Source organism: Bubalus bubalis, chromosome 18 (genome assembly GCF_019923935.1).
Source record: "Bubalus bubalis isolate 160015118507 breed Murrah chromosome 18, NDDB_SH_1, whole genome shotgun sequence".
Taxonomy (NCBI): Eukaryota; Metazoa; Chordata; class Mammalia; order Artiodactyla; family Bovidae; genus Bubalus; species Bubalus bubalis.
Window position 1 is genome coordinate 57,273,921 of NC_059174.1, and position 21,522 is coordinate 57,295,442.

General features: G+C 41.7%; 1 protein-coding gene and 1 non-coding gene across 2 annotated transcripts in view; one reads left to right on the plus strand and one right to left on the minus strand.

The window, feature by feature from the left end:
- Positions 1–274: 274 nt before the first annotated feature.
- Positions 275–21,522, plus strand: part of LOC102401659 (zinc finger protein 432) — a 28,402-nt gene continuing 7,154 nt past the window's right edge. Inside the window, 5 exon segments of the mRNA XM_044931406.2 lie at positions 275–1,073; positions 2,842–3,042; positions 4,682–4,808; positions 5,093–5,185; positions 20,234–20,262. Of these exon segments, the coding sequence (XP_044787341.1) occupies positions 3,028–3,042; positions 4,682–4,808; positions 5,093–5,185; positions 20,234–20,262 (264 nt within the window). The 5' untranslated portion in view covers positions 275–1,073; positions 2,842–3,027.
- On the minus strand, positions 5,590–5,662 carry TRNAW-CCA. Its single transcript has one exon. It is a non-coding gene; the product is annotated as a tRNA-Trp (tRNA).

Consider the following 21,522-nt stretch of genomic DNA (forward strand, 5'->3'; position numbering starts at 1 on the left):
GAAGAATCCTCCTGTAATACAGGAGACGCGAGTTCCATTCTTGGGTTGGGAAGATTCTCCGGGAGAACGAAGTGCAAAACCCACTCCAGTATTCTTGCCTGAAAAAAAAAAAATCCCATGGACAGAGGAGCCCGTCGGGCTACAATGGGACGCGAAGGAGCAAAGAGGAGCAGAGAAGTGAGGGTGGTTTGGCGTTTGTCACTTACGTGCTTGTGCCTAGCTTTCTGTACGGCAATTCATAAAAGATGGCAGCCTCGGGTTACGTGGCGAGCAGGGCGCAGACATTAGCTCCCTGGAAAAGCCGGGGGGAAAAAAAAAACCACCACCAAACAAACAGGTGTGCCTGCTCCGTACAAATGCCGCAGCCCCTAGTCGGCCGCCGTAGTCCGGCTAGGGCGCAGTAGTAAAAAGAATTCTCGGAAGTGCGGATTCGAGGAGGTCGCGGTGGGATCAGGAGAAAATCACGGTAGTGTGTGGATTTCTGCGTGGAATAAGATGAGAGGACTGAGGTTTCGTTCGCGTCTGAGTGGGGTGGAGCCATGCTTTCCGTAGAGAGAGAGGAAGCAAGTGGGAGTTGGTGACTGGGCTATTTATGGTTGGGGTGATGTTGGAGTCAGTTCTGAAGGATTCTGGTGTTTAGTCCAGTCGAGATCGAGGATTGAAAATCCGTAATCGGGGTTTTGTGTCTCTTGGCCGTGCTTGATTGAGGACTGCGGCAGGGAGTGATATTTGTCAATAAAAGTGGTGTCTGGTTTGGATTCGGGATTTAGTAGGCGGTTTAATGACAGGATCGGGGGACTCCTGGTCAGCGAACCTGGGTGTCTAGTGCAGGTTTGGGGATGAATCCAATGTTTGCGGGAGGAGGGGTGGTGTCCAGGTGTGTCAGTCGTTGAGAGGTTTGTGAAAGCTGAAGCTGTTCGGTGGGTGGGTGTTTCAAACGTTACTTTCTCCTTCAGTTCCTCAAGTCCAAGGCTTCGTTTGTAAAATCGCCTTTGGCTTTTTGTATTTTTTCCTCTCGGACCGGTAGAAATGAGAGCGTTGTTGGAGACCGAGGACTAAGCACATCTAAAGTGGTAAGGTTTCTACTGAAAACGAGGATTTGGCCTTTTCTGCTCATTTACTATGTGTGTACGTACACACACTTGTAAATATTTCCTTTCAGAGTTGTTCTAACAAGAGTACAAGAGCACCTCAGTTACCCCTGATACCGGTTCTGTTCGCCAATGATCACGTTTTTTAAAGTTTTCATAAGTTTACTTTTTAGCCCTCATTTTTCTATTCTTGATTTTCACAATTCCAGTAAACTGCCGAAATATTGGTATAATTAGCCTCATTGTTTAATTTCCTATCATAAATATTCATAATGAATGTATCATACAATTTTTTTCTGTGAAAATTCTTTTTTTAAAATTCCTAACAAAATACCAATGCCATTAATGACTGGCATCACTCAATATGTACATTCATTTAGATAGAATTTAAATGCTTAAATAGTCAGTACTTTTGAGAACAGGTTATGAATTCTGGATTTACACAAGAGTGTGGTTCCCTGTCCCTCATCTCCATCTTGATTTTTAACTTTTTTGCCATTGTGAATGGTGTCTTTTTACTTTGGATCTTTTTACTGACTTTTAATTTTCTATTGCACAGAAGAGCAATTATATTGAAAAGATTTGTTTTTTGCTCACCCTGCCTCATTATTATAGGCTTCCCCATCCCCCATGATTTTGGTTTTTTGCTCACCCTGCCTCATTATTATAGGCTTCCCCATCCCCCATGATTTTATTATGAAAAATTTCAAACATATATCAAAGATTACAGAATTATACATTTGAATTCCTGTGTGCCTGTCACCTAGATTTTATCGTCATGATTTTTTTGTGTTTCCTTTATTGTATATGTATCCATATATCACTCTTCTATTCATCATCAACCCACCTTTTTACTTTTTGGGGGGTATATTTCACTGTAAGTTGCAGACACTTATGCATTTCCCTCTAAGTATTTTAGTAAGCAAATAATTAGAGCTCTACTCATAGTTTTTTCCTAATAACTTTTTTATTCAAACATCATACAGTTTATCTGCTTCAAGTGTACAATTTAGTGATTTTTATTGTAATCACATTTCTTGAACTTGTTTTTATACTTTTACTAAATGAGTTATTGTTGTTTTGTTGCCAAGTCATGTTCGACTCTTTTGCTGCTCCATGGACTGTATCCCACCAAGCTCCTCTGTCCATGGGATTCTCCAGGCAGGAATACTGGAGTGGGTTGCTATTTCTTTTTGCAGGGGATCTTCCCAACCCAGGGATCGAACCCTTGTCTCCTGTGTCTCCTGCTTGGCAGGTGAATTCTTTACTACTGAGCTACCTGGGAAGCCCACTAAATGTGGATATATCCACAAATAATAATCTTGATCTGTACACTTTAATTTTTTCCCCTTGGTTTTCCTTTGTTTGTTTCTTTCGCACTGTGGAGTAGTTCAGCAGGTCCATGAGCACACATGGTTTCCAGGGCAAAGCTGTCCAGGTTGTCATGTTTGTATGTTCTCTTTCCAGAAACTGGCCTGTGATAATTCTCCTGCTGTGGGAGCTTCGTGTTGTGCTGGTTCTGTTTTCCCATCTCCCGCTTCACAGTCACCCCACTTCCACCTCACAGAAGGAAGAAACACTATCCTCACATTTACAATCTTCTATTTTATTGCTCAAGCATGTATAGCCTCTGTGTCCCCAAATAAAGGGACAAGTGACCTTGAAATTAGGTCGGTGGCAATATCAACGACAAACATCTGGGCCCTGAGGAAATGGACACTCAAAAGAGAATTTACTTTTCACCCCACAGGTCCCTGATACATCAAGATACAAGATACATCAAGTGACATGAGGAGGTTTCCCTTCCTCGAGGTCATCACTTGCAGGGACATCACTGCCTTGGGACTAAGATTTCTAACCCAAAATTGAGGAAAGTCTGAAAGGAGACTCAGGACACATCCTAGTCTTTGTCCAGTTCTCAATATATCAGAAGAAAATGATCAAGGACCAGGTAACTTTTTGGCTTGTCTTATTCCTTCCATCATTCTGTAATTGGTTTCTGGGGGGACTGTAAAACGCAATTGAATTCAATAGAAAATAACAAATTGGAAAAATAGGATTTGTGCAGAAATAAATTTAGATTTAAATTCAGCATCAAGGGAAAGTAGCATCAGGAATATACTGTTAGCGGGATCTACGCTGAAGGACTAATGTTGGAACAGCGTGTGTGATTGGAGAATCTTATGGGTTACCCTTGCTGTCAACTTATATTTAACATTTCTTTTTTTTTTCTTTATAATTTTATTTATTTTTGGCTGTGCTGGGTCTTCATTGATGTGCAGGCTTTTCTGTAGTTGCGGCGAACAAGGGCTGCTATCTAATTGCAGTGTGAGAACTTCTCGTTGCAGTGGCTTCTATTGTTGCGGAGCACAGGCTCTCAGGTACAGGTTCAGTGGTTGTGCTTAGTTGCTCCGAGGCATGGGGGATCTTCTCAGACCAAGGATCAAACCCACGTCCCCTGCATTGGCAGGTGGATTCTTTACCACTGAGCCAGCAGGGAAGCCCAGGAGTTCACAGCCACAAGTAAATGATGCTGCCACATCGAAGACCCGGTGCAGCCTAATAAATAATAATAAAAAAAACCCTCCAGTGATTACAAAGTACATCTAGCAAAAAGTAAGAGTCCTCTTCACAGGCTTCTTTCCTAATCCCCTGGTTTCACTTAACAAACAGGCAGGAGTAGGTACTTCCAGTCACTGAGTTTGTCTACCTCTGTGTCTATGCAGATGTTTGTGCGTGGATCTCGCTCAGCTCTTAGGCCTTTGGATAGTGCCCTTCTATGACTGTATTTACAGTTTCATAAACTGAGTTGGGGAATGTGAGATCTCTCTCAATCCTCTCTATTTATTGTTCTGGTTTATATATATAGTCCATCATTATATGTTTGTGCTGCATTTTGAGTAATTTCTTCAGATCTTACCATTCATTTTATTATCTCTTCAATGTATCTGGTATGCTGTGATCCTGACTGGTAATGTAAATATAAATAATGTACATAGGTACATAAGTATTTGTGTGTTTTTTGAAGGATGCTATTTATTTTCTTAGTTTGCATAATGTGCTTTCCTAGTTTCTCACTGTTTGGACATGTTTTAGAAAGATGTCTTTATTCCTCCTAACATACATATCTTGTAATTATAGTGTGTGGCGTTTCTTCACAGTTGATTCTGATAATGGTTACAAAGATTCATGGCGACTGTAGGAATGTTCTATTCATCCTGGTGTCACTAGAATATACTTAGTGCCTGGTACATATATACTTGCTTCAAAAAAAGTTTTATATGTAGCAAATGTTTCAACTCTATATTGCAAATGTTTCTAGTTTAGCAAAAGGATTTAATGAAGACATTATAGAAACTTATGATTTGTTGAATGATGGTTGACTGAACAGTTACAGAATATTTTGGGAAATAGGTTTGAACATGGTTAGATTTTGCTTCTATGACAATGTAGTTTAAAAAAAAAATCAAAACACCTCTGTATATAGATGTAGCCTAAATGGTAAAAGGAAAGAGAGCAGAACAACTTCCTTCACATGCCTTCCATTATGGTAACCAGAGAAATACTCTAGCAGGACTGTGTTGTTACAGGGATCACTGACACTGGAGGATGTGGCCGTGGACTTCACGTGGGAGGAGTGGCAGCTCCTGGCTCCTCCTCAGAAGGCCCTGTACCGGGACGTGATGCTGGAGAACTATAGCAACCTGGTGTCTGTGGGTGAGGACGGCTCCTCCGGGTCCCTCAGAGAGTCCCCAGTCAGTGGCCTTTCTTATTTCAGCTTCGGCTTCTGAAAGCTCTGCCGTGTCCATGGTGCCCTAAAGTGGTACCTGAGTCTCAGTTTCCTCTCTGGTCCCAGACTAGAGAGTATGACGTGCCCTTCCCTGAGAGATGAGCCTTCTCTTGGCTAAGCTGCACACTGTGTACTTCCTAAAATATAACTCCACGCTGGCAGACCACATCCCAAGTCAAGAGCCTGTCTGTCTCTCATTTCCCATGAACAGGGTATCAAGCCAGCAAGCCAGCTGCTCTCTCCAGATTGGAACGAGGAGAACCGTGGCCCGTGGAAGACAAAGTCCACGGTCGAATCTGTCCAGGTGAGTGAGAGCACCAGCACTGGGTTGGCCGCAGGACTTACGTTCTCATCATTCAAAGATGTCACAGCCATGAGCGTCTGACAACATGGAAGCCAAGCTTCCACGACGCTCTCATAGAAGAGCTCTTTATCTTTTAGGTGTGTCGAAGAATGTCTCTGTTCTTGGATTTCATCCCTGTTTATTTCATCTTGATCTTGCTTTTTTTTTTCTCTTAAGTTTCTGTTTAGAATTCTCAAATCTTCCTGTCCTGTCCCCAGCACTGTATCACTGACGGTTTCTTCTGCTTTCCTTGCTATGAAATTATACCTTCCACGCCTCTCTCTGAAGAGACATGTTTAATTCTTGTTAAAAAATTTTGGCCACACAATTTTTTAGTCAGAACTTGTTTTAGGGAAATTTTTTAGTTCCCTGACCAGGGATCAAACCTGGGGCCCCTGCACTGGAAGCATGGAGTCTTAACCACTGGACCACCAAGGAAGCCCCAAGATTTTTAGCACTATCTTCTGGCAACTGCACCTTCTTGCCCCTTTGGATAATATTTATTTCCAGTCCTAACATTCACAGATAGGGTTTTGATTGGCAGATAGGGTTTCAACATATAAATTGTGGAGGGAGGAAAGATAAATCCTTAAGGCAGTCTCTGGAACCTTCGATTTTTTTCTTCATAGATCTGTGTTGGGAAAGCCTCGGTCTTCCTGTGTTTCTCCTCTGTTCTCACACCACTGCTACACTCACAGCACTTCTGACATCAGATGTGTGTTGGGTTTTTCCCCATAATAAGCAGTTCTCTGCGACACCAGCTGTATGTTTGTGTGCTCAGTCGTGTCTGACTCTTTGCAACCCCATGTACTGTATAGCCCAGCAGGCTCCTCTGTCCATGGGATTTCCCAGGCAAGAATACTGGAGAGGGTTACTGTTTCCCTCTCCAAGGGATCTTCCCGACCCAGCGATCTAACCTGCATTTCTTGCATCTCCTGCATTTGTAGGTGGATTCTTTACCACTAGCACCCCCTGGGAAGCCTGGCACCAGCAGAATGTTGTATAATTTAACTCAGTTTTGACACTGTCTTCCTGGAGAAAGCATCAGATCCCACAGGTTAAGGGCTCCATCACACCAGACACCCCCCCTCAACTCCACTTCCAAACACAAGTCCAGGTTGTACCCTGTGCTTCTGACTCACTTGTTCTAGACTGGGGCTTCCAAAGACTCCCCCCTCAGGTTCAATTCATTTGTTGGAGCAGCTCACAAAACTCAGAGAACCATTGCACTTACTAGATTACCAGTTTGTTATGAAAGGATCTAAGTCAGGAACAGCCAGATGAAAGAGGTGCCCAGGGCAGGGTGTGGGGAAGGGGCTGAGGGACTTCCACAATGTGTCTAGGCATAATGCTCTCCCATCACCACCATGTGTTCAGCCACCCAGAAACCCTCTAAATCCTGTAATTTGGTTATTTTTATGGAGACTTCATCCCCCTAGGCATGATTGATCACTGACTTTGTCTCCAGCCCTTCTCCCCTCTCTGGAGAATAGAGGTGGAGGTGAGACTGAAAATTGGATCAGATCCAAGCATCTGATCAGGGTTTGGTCTTTCTGGTGACCAGCCCTACCCAGCATCCCCCACCCAAAATATAGGTGAAATAGAGCTTACAAAATGACATAGAAAGAGAAAGCAATAGCCTGATACATAAAAGGCATAGATGGGCTTAGGGTTTGTTACAATGAAATGGAAACAATTTGGATATTAACATGTGTACATGTACAAAGGGTAAAAGAAAAAGGTGCCAGTTCCCTAGTATGAAATTGTGATATAAGATACATATATATCTTGGTCTTTGACCTTGGTTTAGCGGTCCTAAAACCCTTGTAGTTTCCTGAGTACAGGACTGCTTATTTCCCTTATCAGTATCAGTATAGTCAATGTTGAGTGCTCCTCACTGGGCTTTTTAAAACTCAAAGTCGTAAGACTTTCCTGTTGGTCCAGTGGCTGGGTCTCTGAGCTCCCAATGCAGGAGGCCTGGGTTTGATCCCTGGTCAGGGAACTAGATCCCACATGCTGCAACTTAAAAAAATAAAAAACAAACTATATGCTGCAACTAAGACACAGTGCAGCCAAATAAATAAATAAATATTTTGAAAAAACCCAAAGTCTTAATGTTACAAAAACTATAAACTTCAACCCATGCCTTCATCTACTTTCAGTCTACACTTTTCCCCAAATACCTCATCCTATCCCCTATCCTTATATAATATTTATATACAGATGATTCCCACAGTGTTGTCTTCAGTGAGGACCTTTATCAGGATCTGTATGTTCAGTTGAATTTTTCATGTCTGCTTTGAATATCCAGAACCTACCTGAAGGTTGATATGCTTTGAGATGCACACTTGATTTAGCAACATTGTGAACCTCAGTGATAGTCCCCATCTCATTAAAAACCACTACTCATCTATCCAGTGGCCTAGGTCAGGTAATCGGGAATAACACTTGATTCCTTACATTTATCATAGCAACCATGAATGAACCTTGTTTTTTCTCTCTCTAGATTATATCCTAATTTTTTCCACCTGGTTTTCTATTGCTTCCTCAAACCACTTTTCACAATTTGCTCCTGCCTTCTTAATTGTTGCTTTAATATTCAGTTTTACCCTAACAGGAATTTATGCTCAGTGACAATAAGGACTTTGTTTCTATTTCCTCATCACTGGCATAATGCTTGATACATAGCCATAATTTAATAAAGATTTATGGATGTATGAAAGTGTGCCACATCATTTGGAAACAAATAGCCCTCTGTCTTTGTTGATAATGAAAGTGTTAGTCACTCAGTTATGTCTGACTCTTTGTGACCCCATGGACTGCAGCCCTCCAGGCTCCTCCATCCATGGAATTCTCCAGGCAAGAATACTGGAGTGGGTTGCCACTTCTTTGTCCAGGAGATCTTCTTGACCCAGGGATTGAACCTGGGTCTCTTGTGTTGCAGGCAGACTCTTTACTGTCTGAGCCTCATAATAACTTGATTTTATTTTACTATCTCAGCATACTTTGTAAGTTCACAATTATAAAGCAGCCAAATCTGTATTTGCTCATTTTGAATGCTCTAACCTCATTTGTGCCCTATTTTACCCTTTATTTATATTATTGTGTTGTACTCTTGTCCAGGTAATAACAAACATATTTACTTGAAGTTTCTTCCTTTTTTTTTTTTGAGTTAAGGTATAGTTGATTTACAGTTTTGTGTTAATTTCTGCTATACAGTAAAGTGTTTCATTCTTTTTCATATTCTTTTCCATTATAATTTCTCACAGTATATTGAATATAATTCCCTGTGCTATACAGGAGGACATTGTTGTTTATCCATCCTGTTTATAATAGTTTACATCTGCTCATCCCAAACTCCCAATCCATCCCCTGCTTCCCTTTTGGCAACTACAAGTCTGTTCTCTATGTCTATAAGTCTTTCTGTTTCATAGACAAATTCATTTGTGTCATATTTTAGATTCCACATGTAAGTGATATAATATCTTTCTCTTTTTGACTTACTTCACTTAGTTTGATAATTTCTAGGTCCATCCATGTTGCTACAAATAGCATTATTTCATTCTTTTTTTATGTCTGGGTAGTATTACATTATGTACCACATCTTCTTTATCCATTTGAATGCTGATGGACATTTAGGTTGTTCCATGTTTTGGCTATTGTGAATTCTGCTGCTATGAACATAGGGGTGCATGTATCTTTTCAAATTACAGTTTTTTCAGATATATGCTCAAGAGTGGGATTGCTGGATTGTATGGCAGCTCTATTTCTCGTTTTTTAAAACCTCCATACTGTTTTCCAGAGTGGCGACACCAATTTAATTTACATTCCCACCAACAATGTAGGAGGGTTCTCTTTTCTACTTGGAGTTTCTTTAAACTGAGGTCATAGTATTGTCTGTAAAGAGCCCACCTACCCAAAGGCATTTGTTAAACAGTTTCACTCTGTACCAAGTTCATGGGAAGGTTCATTCTTCTCTTCTTTCCTAGAAATGAGGAAAGATGACTGTCTTCTGCAGGAGAACTTGCAAAATCAAAGCTGTCCAAAAAGAATGGAACGATGTCATGAACATAATGCACTTGGAAATGTTTATCAGAGCAAAAGTCATTGTCCTTTATGGCAAAATCATGATATACTTTACTTACATGGGAAAACACTGAAATCAAACTTAAGTTCAATCAGCCAGAACAGAAACTATGAAGTAAAGAACCCCGTTAAGGCTAATGTAGATGGGAAATTCTTCCTCCATGCAAAGCATGAGGAATTTCACAGTGAAAGTAAGCTTCCTGAGTGTGGAATTCCTATGAACACAAATTCACAGATCATTACGTGTCTAGGAACTCAACAGATAAATAAACCTCATGTTTGCACTGAATGTGGGAAAGCCTTCATCAAGAAGTCCCGCCTCATCGATCATCAGAGAGTTCACACAGGAGAAAAACCCCACGGATGCAGTGTATGTGGGAAAGCTTTCTCTAGAAAGTCTAGACTCAATGAACACCAGAAAACCCACATAGGAGAGAAACGGTATGCATGCAGTGAGTGTGACAAAGTCTTCCCTAAGAAGTCACGGCTGCTTATCCATCAAAAAACTCATACAGGTGAGAAGCCCTACATATGCGACGATTGTGGAAAAGGCTTTGTCAAGAAGTCTCGGCTCATTAATCATCAGAGAGTTCATACAGGAGAGAAACCTCATGGGTGCAGCCTGTGTGACAAAGCATTCTCCAGGAAGTCCAGGCTCATGGAACACCAGAGAACTCACACGGGAGAAAAACCTTATGAATGCACGGAATGTGACAAAGCCTTCCGCTGGAAATCGCAGCTCAACGCACACCAGAAAACTCATACAGGGGAGAAATCATATATATGTAGCGATTGTGGAAAGGGCTTCATTCAGAAGGGCAATCTCATTGTACATCAGCGAACTCACACTGGAGAGAAACCCTATGTATGCACTGAATGTGGGAAAGGCTTCATCCAGAAAGGCAATCTCCTGATACATCAGCGAACTCACACTGGAGAGAAACCCTATGTTTGCACTGAATGTGGGAAAGGCTTCAGCCAGAAAACCTGCCTCATCTCACATCAGAGATTTCACACTGGAAAGACTCCCTTTGTGTGTACTGAATGTGGAAAATCCTGTTCACACAAGTCGGGTCTCATTAACCACCAGAGAATTCACACAGGAGAGAAACCCTACATGTGTAATGACTGTGGGAAAGCATTCAGGGATAAGTCGTGTCTCAACAGACACCGGAGAATTCACACAGGAGAGAGACCCTATGGTTGCAATGACTGCGGGAAAGCTTTCTCCCACTTGTCATGCCTTGTGTATCACAAGGGGATGCTACATGCAAGAGAGAAACGTGGCAACTCAGTCAAGTTGGAAAATCCTTTCTCAAAGCATCTCAGCCCATCACGTCCAAGTGATATGGTACAGAGGAAAAACCCTGTTAGTGTGGTGACTGTGCAGATGCCTTCTGTGGCAGTTCAGGCTCCATGCCACAGTGATAAGCCCCTAGAAGATGAGAACATAACCCTTGTGGGACAGCTAGGCGGCAGGTATGCACCCTCAGCAGATAATAGAATTTGCACAGAAGAGAAACCTAGTGAATGCAGTGAATGTGGTAGCACCCTCAGTGGTCAGTTATGTCATATTTTTGTCACAAAAGACACACAGGAATAAACTCATTCAATCAAGCTGGAAAACCCTTGAATAAAACCTTCTGGCTCTTTGTATGGCTGGCGAGTGTATACTGAGACAAATAGTATAAACACAGAGACTGGGAAAGCCTCTCATGGAAAGATAGACCCTAACAGGGCTTTCATAGGTCACATATGTCAGTGAGGTCATAGTTGGCATAAATGTAATGACTCTGGAGAAGTCCTTCCCCAGAAATAAGATTTCATTAGGTGTCAGAGTTTACACTGGAGAGAAACTGTTGGACCTCTGAAGGCAGTAAATGGGTCAGTGGTATGTTCCTCGTCATCATTTGGCAGAGGAAATCATGTAGAAATGAAACTCTGAACACACCAACTATGGCACGTCTTCAGCAAAATATCAGAAAGTGCATGAAGCAAATAACAAACCCTATGAAAATGAATCTTTTAGAGATGTCTGTCACAATTTTAACATGATATATCAAATTGTAGGACAGTACACCTGGAATCAAATTCCTAATTTTGATGTCAGTTCAGTTCAGTTCAGTTGCTCAGTTGTGTCTGACTCTTTGCGACCCCATGAATCACAGCACGCCAGACCTCCCTGTCCATCACCAACTCCCGGAGTTCACTCAAACTCATGTCCATCGAGTCGGTGATGCCATCCAGCCATCTCATCCTCTGTCATCCCCTTCTCCTCCTGCCCCCAATCCCTCCCAGCATCAGAGTCTTTTCCAATGAGTCAACTCTTTGCATGAGGTGGCCAAAGTATTGGAGTTTCAGCTTTAGCATCATTCCTTCCAATGAACACCCAGGACTGATCTCCTTTAGAATGGACTGGTTGGATCTCCTTGCAGTCCTACGGACTCTCAAGAGTCTTCTCCAACACCACAGTTCAAAAGCATCAATTCTTCGGTGCTCAGCTTTCTTCACAGTCCAATTCTCACATCCATACATGACCACTGGAAAAACCATGGCCTTGACTAGATGGACCTTTGTTGACAAAGTAATGTCTCTGCTTTTGAATATGCTACCTAGGTTGGTCATAACTTTCCTTCCAAGGAGTAAGCATCTTTTAATTTCATGGCTGCAGTCACCATCTGCAGTGATTTTGGAGCCCAGAAAAATAAAGTCTGACACTGTTTCCACTGTTTCCCCATCTATTTGACATGAAGTGATGGGACCAGATGCCATGATCTTAGTTTTCTGAATGTTGACCTCAGTGACTCCTTAATTGAAAGGAAGGTGTCTCTGTTGCACTTCATCTCTGAAAGTTATAGTGTGATACATTCCCCTCTGTGGGCTTCCCTGGTAGCTCAGATGGTAAAGAATCTGCCTGCAATGCAGGAGACCTGGGTTTGATCTCTGGGTTGGGGAGAGCCCTTGGAGAAGGAAATAGCAACCTACTCCAGTATATTTGCCTGGAGAATCCTATGGACAGACCATGGGGTCACAAAGAGTCAGACATGACTGAGCAGCTAACACTAACAAACAATCCCCTCTTTGAAGGGACATGAGTCTTCTTTTCCCACCCAGGATCATTATATGGTTAGCTCTTGCACTTCTTCAGTTCTAACTTTACTCAGTTTGTTGTTTCAACCTACCAAAGTCCTTCAAAGGAAATGAAATACGTTTAATCTGACAATGTAACACAGCATGTTTGGATGTGCTTAACTTTATACATCTCACTTGGAGGAACAGAGCTCAAAATTCATGAATAATCTATCAGCCAAGCTCTGGCTCTAGAAGACAGTTCCCTTGCTGTATACACACCATCCAGAAAAAAACTTTTTAACAACTGTTTCCCTTGACTTGGTCCTGTCCTAGGACCTAGAGATGATGACAGTGATGAACTTAAGAGGAAATCCTTTCCACCTTTGAGCTGGCAATTTTTTAAAGGCTAGATTTCATGCCTATGGTAATTTTACCCACAGTCAAAGATAATCAAAGTATGTGTACACCTACATGAGTTGAAAAGGACATATAAGGAATGAAGTATTTCTGATAATTTTCTGTTCAAGGTGAAAGGTTGTTGCGTGAAAGATGACAGGATTCTTGACCTCTGGAGGAGAGGAATTCAATCCGGGGCCAGTGACGAGGCTTGATCACTCAGAGCTTTGTGTGACAAAGTTTTATTAAAGTATAAAAGTGATAGACAAAGCTTCTGACATTGACATCAGAAGGGGGCAGAAGGAGTGCCCCCTTGCTAGTTTTTCACAAGCTGTTTTATGTCTGTTAGAAAGCTATTAATCAGATAAGAGAGACAGCTCAAGACTGAGGGAGTTTCACCAGGCCCCTCTCCCACAGTATACATTTTTGAGATAGGATGGAATGAGGTGTGTCATCCCCCAGCCATAAAACAATTGATATGAATACTGGTTTGTTGAGCTATTATAAGCCCAAGGTTTGAGAAAAGAAAAAGTTAGGTAGAACCATTTTGAAGAAAGGCAAATTCCAAAGCAAATACATAGTTTCATTAACATAGCTTAAGTAAAACATTTTCATAAGGAAAATGCATTGGTTAGCTCAAAGTTTGAGAAAAGTTCAGTTCAGGTGGAAACAGGTATCATCATGGCAACACAGAATTTTATGAGAAACCTTTTATTTTTGTATAGAGAAGGAAAAAAAATCTGATACCTGCTGCTTAAGGGAGAGAGAAAAATTTCTGACACTTGCAGCCTATTTCCTCCCTTTGGAGATACCTGGCCTTCCTGCCTGTTACCCTCTCAAAGGGACATATTAGAAGAGAAAGGGGAAATAATTCACTTAATTTTACATAGAAAAGGGTATGGATACTTTTTAAAAAATGTTCACATTGTTCCACCTAGATTATAAATTTTTTGTTCGTTTATACATAATGGTATAGTCCCCAGTTCATAGCAAAATAGGAAATGAATTATATGTAGATTTGAAAATTTAATGACCTCAGGAACTAACCAAAGTTATTTTGTCGCTGAAGGAAAGGACCTACTGGAAAGCGATTCTCAGGGTCAGAACTACTGCAAGAAACCTTTTTGAATAGAGGTTCCTGTCAGAATTTAAGATGGGCAGATCAGAGAAGGAATAATGAAATATTTAATCCTAACGTCTTGGTGTGACATAATGATGAATGTATTTGGTCACTGCTCTTGGTTCCTGACACAAAGGTCATGGAACCCTTGGAATTTCCTGAGTGATGGGAGTGATAGGAACATCTTACACAGAACTGTTAAATCCCTTGGAATTTCCTAGGTGATGGGAACATATGCTCTCATAAAGGGACTCTGGGTGGGCTTCTGCCTATCTCTGAAGTGCGACTGTCACCAGAAAGACCAAACCATGATTAGAAGCTTGGAACTTTCTACTTTATCCTCATATACTATGGGGATGGGAGAGGGGCTAGAAATTGAGTTAATAATTATTCATTTAAATATATATATGTCATCATTTGAATTTCCTATCTTTAAAATGTAGCCATGAGTAAAGTATATATTTTTTAAAGGAAAGGCAACATACATATGTATATGTTTAATAATATGTGTAATGATATATACATGTTTGTCAAAAAAGGACCTTCCATATTGTGTTGGGGGGCTTTCCTGGTAGCTCAGCTGGTAAAGAATCCACCTGAAACGTGGGAGACCTGGGTTCGATCCCTGGGTTGGGATGATCCCCTGGAAAAGGGAATGGCTACCCATTTCAGTATTCTTGCCTCGAGAATTCCATGGACAGAGAAGCCTGGCAGGCTACAGTCTGTGGGGTCACAAAGAGTCGGACACAACTGAGTGACTTTCACTTTCACTATTGTGTTGGGGGGGTCCCCAAGACCACCCTCAGGTCTGATAATCTGCTAGAAAGACTGATAGAACTCAGAAAACTTGTTATCCTCAAGGTTATATGTATTATAGAAAGAATAGACACTAAAATCGGCAAGGGAAAAAGGAAAAACCACACCCACACTGATTTAGGGTGGAAGCTATAGATCCCATGGTGTCAGTGGACCTCTGCAGGGACTGGAAACTAAAATCAGGCCTGTGGGTTTCCTTCCAGCCTGCTGGGATCCAGCCCCAGATAAAGACTGGACATTGGGGTTCAGGGGAGCTCCTGGTTGGTGATACCCCCTGCCTGCCTGCTGTCACACATTTATGTCAGGAAAGTAACCCTCACTATTATATATAAAATAGATAACCATGGGAATTCTCTGGCAGTCCTGTGGTTAGGACTCTGCCCTTCTACTGCAGGGGACACAGATTCTATCCTTGGTTGGGGAACTACTATTCTGCAAGCCTGAAGGTGTGGCCAAATGAAAAACATAACCAAGAGCCTATAGTATAGGACAGAGAACTATACTAAATATTTTGTAGTAACCTATTAAGGAAAAGAATCTGAAAAACAATATATATTCATGTATGTGCATGCTAAGTCACTTGAGTCATGTCTGATGCTTTCTGACTCTATGGACTATAGTCTGTCAGGCTGTTCTATCCATGGGATTCTCTAGGCAAGAATACTGGAGTAGGTTGCTATGCTCTCCTCCAGATCTTCCCAACCCGGGGATCAAACCTGCGTCTCTTATGTCTCCTGCATTGGCAGGTGGGTTCTCTACCACTAGCACCATGTGGGAAGCCCAATATATATGAATAATTGAATTGTTTTTCTATATATCTGAAACTAACACAACGTAAATCAACTATACTTCAATTTTTAAAATTTAATATTTTTTAAATTAAAGGGATTTATTATGTATGTGTCAAACTCTGGCTTCCCTGGTGGCTCAGATGGTAAAGAATCTGCCTGCAATTCTGGAGACCTGGGTTTGATCCTTGGGTTGAGAAGATCTGGAGAAGGGAATGGTAACCCACTCCAGTATTCCTGCCTGGAGAATCCCATGGACACAGGAGCCTAGCTGGCTGCGGTCCACAGTGTTGCAAAGAGTCAGACACTACTCAGCAACTAACACCATGTAAAACTGAATCACTTTTCTGTGCATCTGAAACTAACACAACATTGTAAATCAGCTATACTTCAATTAAAAAATAAGGGGGAATAAAGTCACACTGCCCATGATTCCATTGTTGGAAAGGCAGCTGGAAGCTCCATTTGGAACGTCCCCAGACTCTGCCCTTCCAGTCTCTTCCCTTGGCTGATGTTAATCTGTGTCCTTTAGCTGTTATGAACCCTCACTCTGAGTAGAACAGCCTTCAGTAATCCTGAGCCCCTCTTACAAATTATTGTCATTTTAGGGAATATTGGAAAATGGAACTAACTTCTTGCTATGACCTTTGGTTACATGACTATCACTCACTTTCTGAGAATTGTTTATGGCATTGGCTATAGGGTTAAACATATTGAAGCCAACAGGTGAACCTGGGGTCTGTGCCACAGCCTGTGTTCTCAAGATCTGTTTCCTCAGGGTGAGTGAGTCTTCGAGCTTAGGGCTGGGGTGATGGGAGAAATATGAGCTGGAGCAGGGCATAAACTGGGTAGTATCCCTGTAAATGACTGGCAAAGACTTTTTGGGGAGGCGACGAAGATGCACGGAACTGGGAAAACCAGTTCTTTGAGGTCATTGTTGTACACGGATATTCATAGTTCTATTTGCAGTATCCAAAAAAATGAACCAATTCAAAGGTCCACCCATTGGTGAATGATTATCCAGTGAGTATCCAACAATGAATACTAAAGCAACAAAAAGGAACGAACTATTGATACTTTAGTAATGATGAATTTCAAAACAATTATGCTATGTGAAAGAAGCCAGAACCTACAGTCCTAATTTTACGAAAAGAATGCAGACTAATGTATAGTGACAGAAGACTGTCCTGTGCTGCCTAGGATATGGCAAGTTTTGTATTTCGGCCGTGTAATTAGCACACTTGAGAAGTGGCTCACAACGTCCACTGTTTCTGCTCACATTGTGATCGCTGTACTAATCAGTTTCCCAAACCTCGGTTTTCCTCAAACACTTAACCTGACAATTCCACGCCTAGCCCCGCCCCGCACGAAGCACTTGCTTTGAGTACGGACACCGATCTTCTAAGATGGCTGCTTCCACGGTGCTCCTGCCCAATGGCTACAGAGCGCCTCCGGTTTTTTTTTTTTTTTTCCCAAGCACGCTTAAGTTTTCATACGGTCTCTAGATCTTTTCGGGGTTAAACCAGTGATCGAGATGTCCGGAAGTAATTTTAATTTCCCACAGAGCTGAGACGCCACAGCCATTAACAGCCGCTTAGAATGTATGCCTGCATCCTTCTGGTCTTGATGGGCTCCGATCTTAGAAAGCGGGCCCTGTCCATTCAAACGAATTTACCCTCACGTCATGATTGCTTTGTATGAGCTCAAACCTCTTAAAATCGCCCCATTTTCCTTGGGCCAGGAAACAGAATTTCGGCCGTGGTTTCTCAGCAGACCCGTACGCCCTCTATACGACAGATGCGCAAAGATGGCGGCCCCCAGGGGGCCGAGGCGGCAGTGGTGGCGTGTATATATTAGCTCATAAGGAAATGCCGGAAACGCCCTATCATTCACCATAGAAACGCGGTAAAAACGCCGCTGACCTTTGACGGTTGGTGTCTGTAGAGGGGGCTGGGCGAGGGGACCAGAAGTGAAAGAAGCTTAGGGAAGAAAGTTAGGCCCTGAAGAGGTGGCTGCAGGTTCAGGAGAGAACCAGGTGGGTTTGTGTGTCTGGCTGTAAAAGGCGGGGACGGGGGCGGTCTGTCGGCCTTTAGGTGGGTTGTGGCTCCTTCCAGCCCGTTAAGGTAGCACGAGGGCGGGTGGCGGTTTGATTTTGTTTTTGAGGGGAGCGTGTACTGAACGTCCGTGATCGGGGTGTCTTGGGGTCAGTCATGGGCTCTGGTGGTCACCGAAAAGTCTGAACAGATCAACTACCGAGAGTCCTGAGGTCAGGGTTTAGCATCTTGGCGGTTGACAACTAGTGCGGTGGGGATTGTCAGTGAATGCGGTGTCTTGTTCCGGTTTTCGAATAATTTGGAGCTCAAAGTCGAGGAACCATTAAGGGAGGTCAGTATACGTGTGTATCTGACCTGGTTTGGTGTTAGTCGGGTGAGGGGTGAGGTGGGTAATGGTCACTGTCTTTCGTGCAGAAATGCGTGACGCAGAAGGCTTGGAGGCTCCGGAGCCCTGGTAGGTTCGTGTGTTTAGCTCAGACTTTGGCTAATGAACTTAACATTCCCCGAAAACTTCAGGTCCAAGTCCCTCGACCCACCAGTTTTCTAGTCCCTTTAAATTTTGTCTTTATTCTTCTTCCTGCAAGTTGACTCCCTTATTCATTTCCCCAGTATTTATATTTTTGAATTGTTTTTATATTTGTATTTATAGCTCATATTCTTTTTTTTTTTTTTTTAGTTTTGTGGTGGTTTTTTTTTTTTTAAATTTTAATTGGAGGCTAATTACTTTACAATACTGTGGTGGTTTTTGCCATGCATTCACATGAATCAGCCATGGGTGTATATGTGTTCCCCATTCTGACCTTCCCTCCCACCTCCCTCCCCATCCCTTCTCTCAGGGTCCTCCCAGTGCACCAGCCCTGAGCACCCTATCTCATGCATCGAACCTTGACTGGTGATCTGTTTCACATATGATAATATATATGTTTCAATGCTATTCTCCCAAATCGTCCCACACTCACCTTCTCCCACAGAGTCCAAAAGTCTGTTCTTTACATCTGTGTCTCTTTTGCTGTCTCGCATATAGGGTCATCATTCTAAATTCCATATATATGTGTTAATATACTGTATTGGTGTTTTTCTTTCTTACTTTGCTCTGTATAATAGGCTCCAGTTTCATCCACCTCTGATGGTGGATGAACTGATTCAAATGCATTTTTTTAAATAGCTAAGTAATAGTCCATTGAGTATATGTACCACAGCTTTCTTATCCATTCGTCTGCTGATGGACGTCTAGGTTGCTTCCATGTCCTGCCTATTGTAAACAGTCCTGCTATGAACATTGGGGTACATGTGTCTCTTTCAATTCCAGTTTCCCCAGTGTGTATGCCCAGCAGTGGGATTGCTGGGTCGTATGGCAGTTCTATTTCCAGTTTTTTAAGGAATCTGCACACTGTTCTCCATAGTGGCTGTACTAGTTTGCATTCCCACCAACAGTGTAAGAGGGTTCCTTTTTCTCCACACCCTCTCCAGCATTTATTGTTTGTAGACTTTTTTGACAGCAGCCATTCTGACCAGTGTGAGATGGTACTTCATTGTGGTTTTGATTTGCATTTCTCTGATAATGAGTGATGTTGAGCATCTTTTCAAGTGTTTGTTAGCCATCTGTATGTCTTTGGAGAAATGTCTATTTAGTTCTTTGGCCCATTTTTTGACTGGGTCATTTATTTTTCTGGAATTGAGCTGCAGGTGCTGCTTGTATATTTTTGAGATTAATTCTTTGTCAGTTGCTTCGTTGGCTTTTATTTTCTTCCATTCTGAAGGCTGTCTTTTCACCTTGCTTATAGTTTCCTTCATTGTGCAAAAGCTTTTAAGTTTAATTAGGTCCCATTTGTTTATTTTTGCTTTTATTTCCATTACTCTGGGAAGTGTGTCATAGAGGATCCTGCTGTGATTTATGTCAGAGAGTGTTTTGCCTATGTTTTCCTCTAGGAGTTTTATAATTTCTGGCCTTACATTTAGATCTTTAATCCATTTTGAGTTTATTTTTGTGTATGGTGTTAGAAATTGTCCTAGTTTCATTCTTTTACAAGTGGTTGACCAGTTTTCCCAGCACCACTTGTTAAAGAGATTGTCTTTTCTCCATTGTATATTCTTGCCTCCTTTGTCAAAGATAAGGTGTCCATAGGTGCGTGGATTCATCTCTGGGCTTTCTATATTGTTTCATTGATCTATGTTTCTGTCTTGTGCCAGTACCATACTGTCTTGATGACTGTAGCTTTGTAGTATAGCCTGAAGTCAGGCAGGTTGATTCCTCCAGTTCCATTCTTCTTTCTCAAGATTGTATAGCTCATATTCTTTTTCTGATTTGCTCATTGGCCCTTGTGTTGAAAATGTATTTAAACAAGGGATATGAAGACTTTTTAAGAGGTGTCAGGGCAACAAAATTTAAAGGAAGAATTTTACAGTTTCTCAATCCCCAGATGGCTTCATCTGTATAACTGTGCTGAAAATTACCTGCCACTGAAATGTAGTGATGTGCCAATTCTCCTTGGCCACTTCCCCCATCAAATTCATGCTACTCCCACATATTCAGGGAATTAGGTTTCACTGGCCGGAGGTGTGAAATTTTCTGGGAAACTAAATGGAGAGACAGAAATACTGGGGACCGTAGTATTAAGGTGAGCTCACAGAAAGTAGGAATATAATCCTAAAAGTAATTTTGCTTTTCAACCCACAGGTTTAAACAACAGACAAGATATGAATAAAGTAAGAGAATGTTCCAGGACCTAGATATTGTTATTTCTGGGGACACTCTGGCAGCTGTGATATCTAACTAGAAATTAACAGGAATATCCAGAAGAGACAGAGACAGAACCTCTGCATTGCCAACTGTTTTCAGAGAACAGAGAATATGATCCAGGCGCAGGTGATTCATGTCTTATTTTTTTCTCTCCTTTATTCCTTAATGGATTTGTAGAGCCTGTAAAAAAAGAAAATCCAGTTCAGTAGAGAGAAATAAACTGAATCTAACCCCAACACCATAGCAAAGTGCGATTAAGAATGTAGTGTTTATGTGATTCCTGTGAAACTATAGTGTTAGAACATCATGTGTATCTGTCACTGACTCTGTGTGCGCACCTGTAGATGTGTGTCTATTTACAAATGTATGTGGGTTCATGCACATATCTGTGTACACATCTGTTAGGATGTTTTGTGCAAAAAATTACACTCTTAAAGAACATCTTATTGCCCTAAGATGATATAATTTAAACATCCAAACGAATAATGACTGCAATTGTTCAGTGAAGATTAGCTGTATAAAATTCCATTTGTCTGTGTGCTGTACTGTGCTTAGTCACTCAGTTGTGTCTGACTCTGTGTGACTCCATGGGCTTTAACCTGCCAAGTTCCTCTGTCCATGGAATTCTCCAGGCAAGAATACTGGAGTGGGTTGTCATTTCCTCCTCCAGGGGATCTTCCCAACCCAGGGATTGAACCCACGTCTCCTATGTCTCCTGCATTGCAGAGAGATTCTTTACCCACTGAGCCATTTGTCTATAGTCATACTCAAAAAAACTGTGTTAAACTATGTAAAGCATTTAGAGGAGTGCCTGCCACATGGTAAGGGCTGTATGAGGTCATCCATGCCTTTAGTCTTTGACAGCACTTAATACTAGGATATTATCAAATTGTATGATTTTCAGTAATCAGTTTTTTTTTTTTTTGGCCATATTTTGCATTTACCTCATCACAGATGAGGTTGAAATTGGTCTTATATATTAATTGATCAGCTGCATTTTTTCTCTTGAGAAATGTCTGTCCTTATCATTTATATATTAACAAGATTATCTTTTTCTTCTGATTAATGAATCATTCCTATGTACTGTATATTGATTCTTTCTCTTTTATTTTAACCTCGCAACGTGGCATGTGGGACCTTATTTCCTTGACCAGAAATTGAACATGCACTCCCTGCAGTGGAAGCATGGATTCTTAGCACTGGACTCCTGGGGAAGTCCTCTTTCT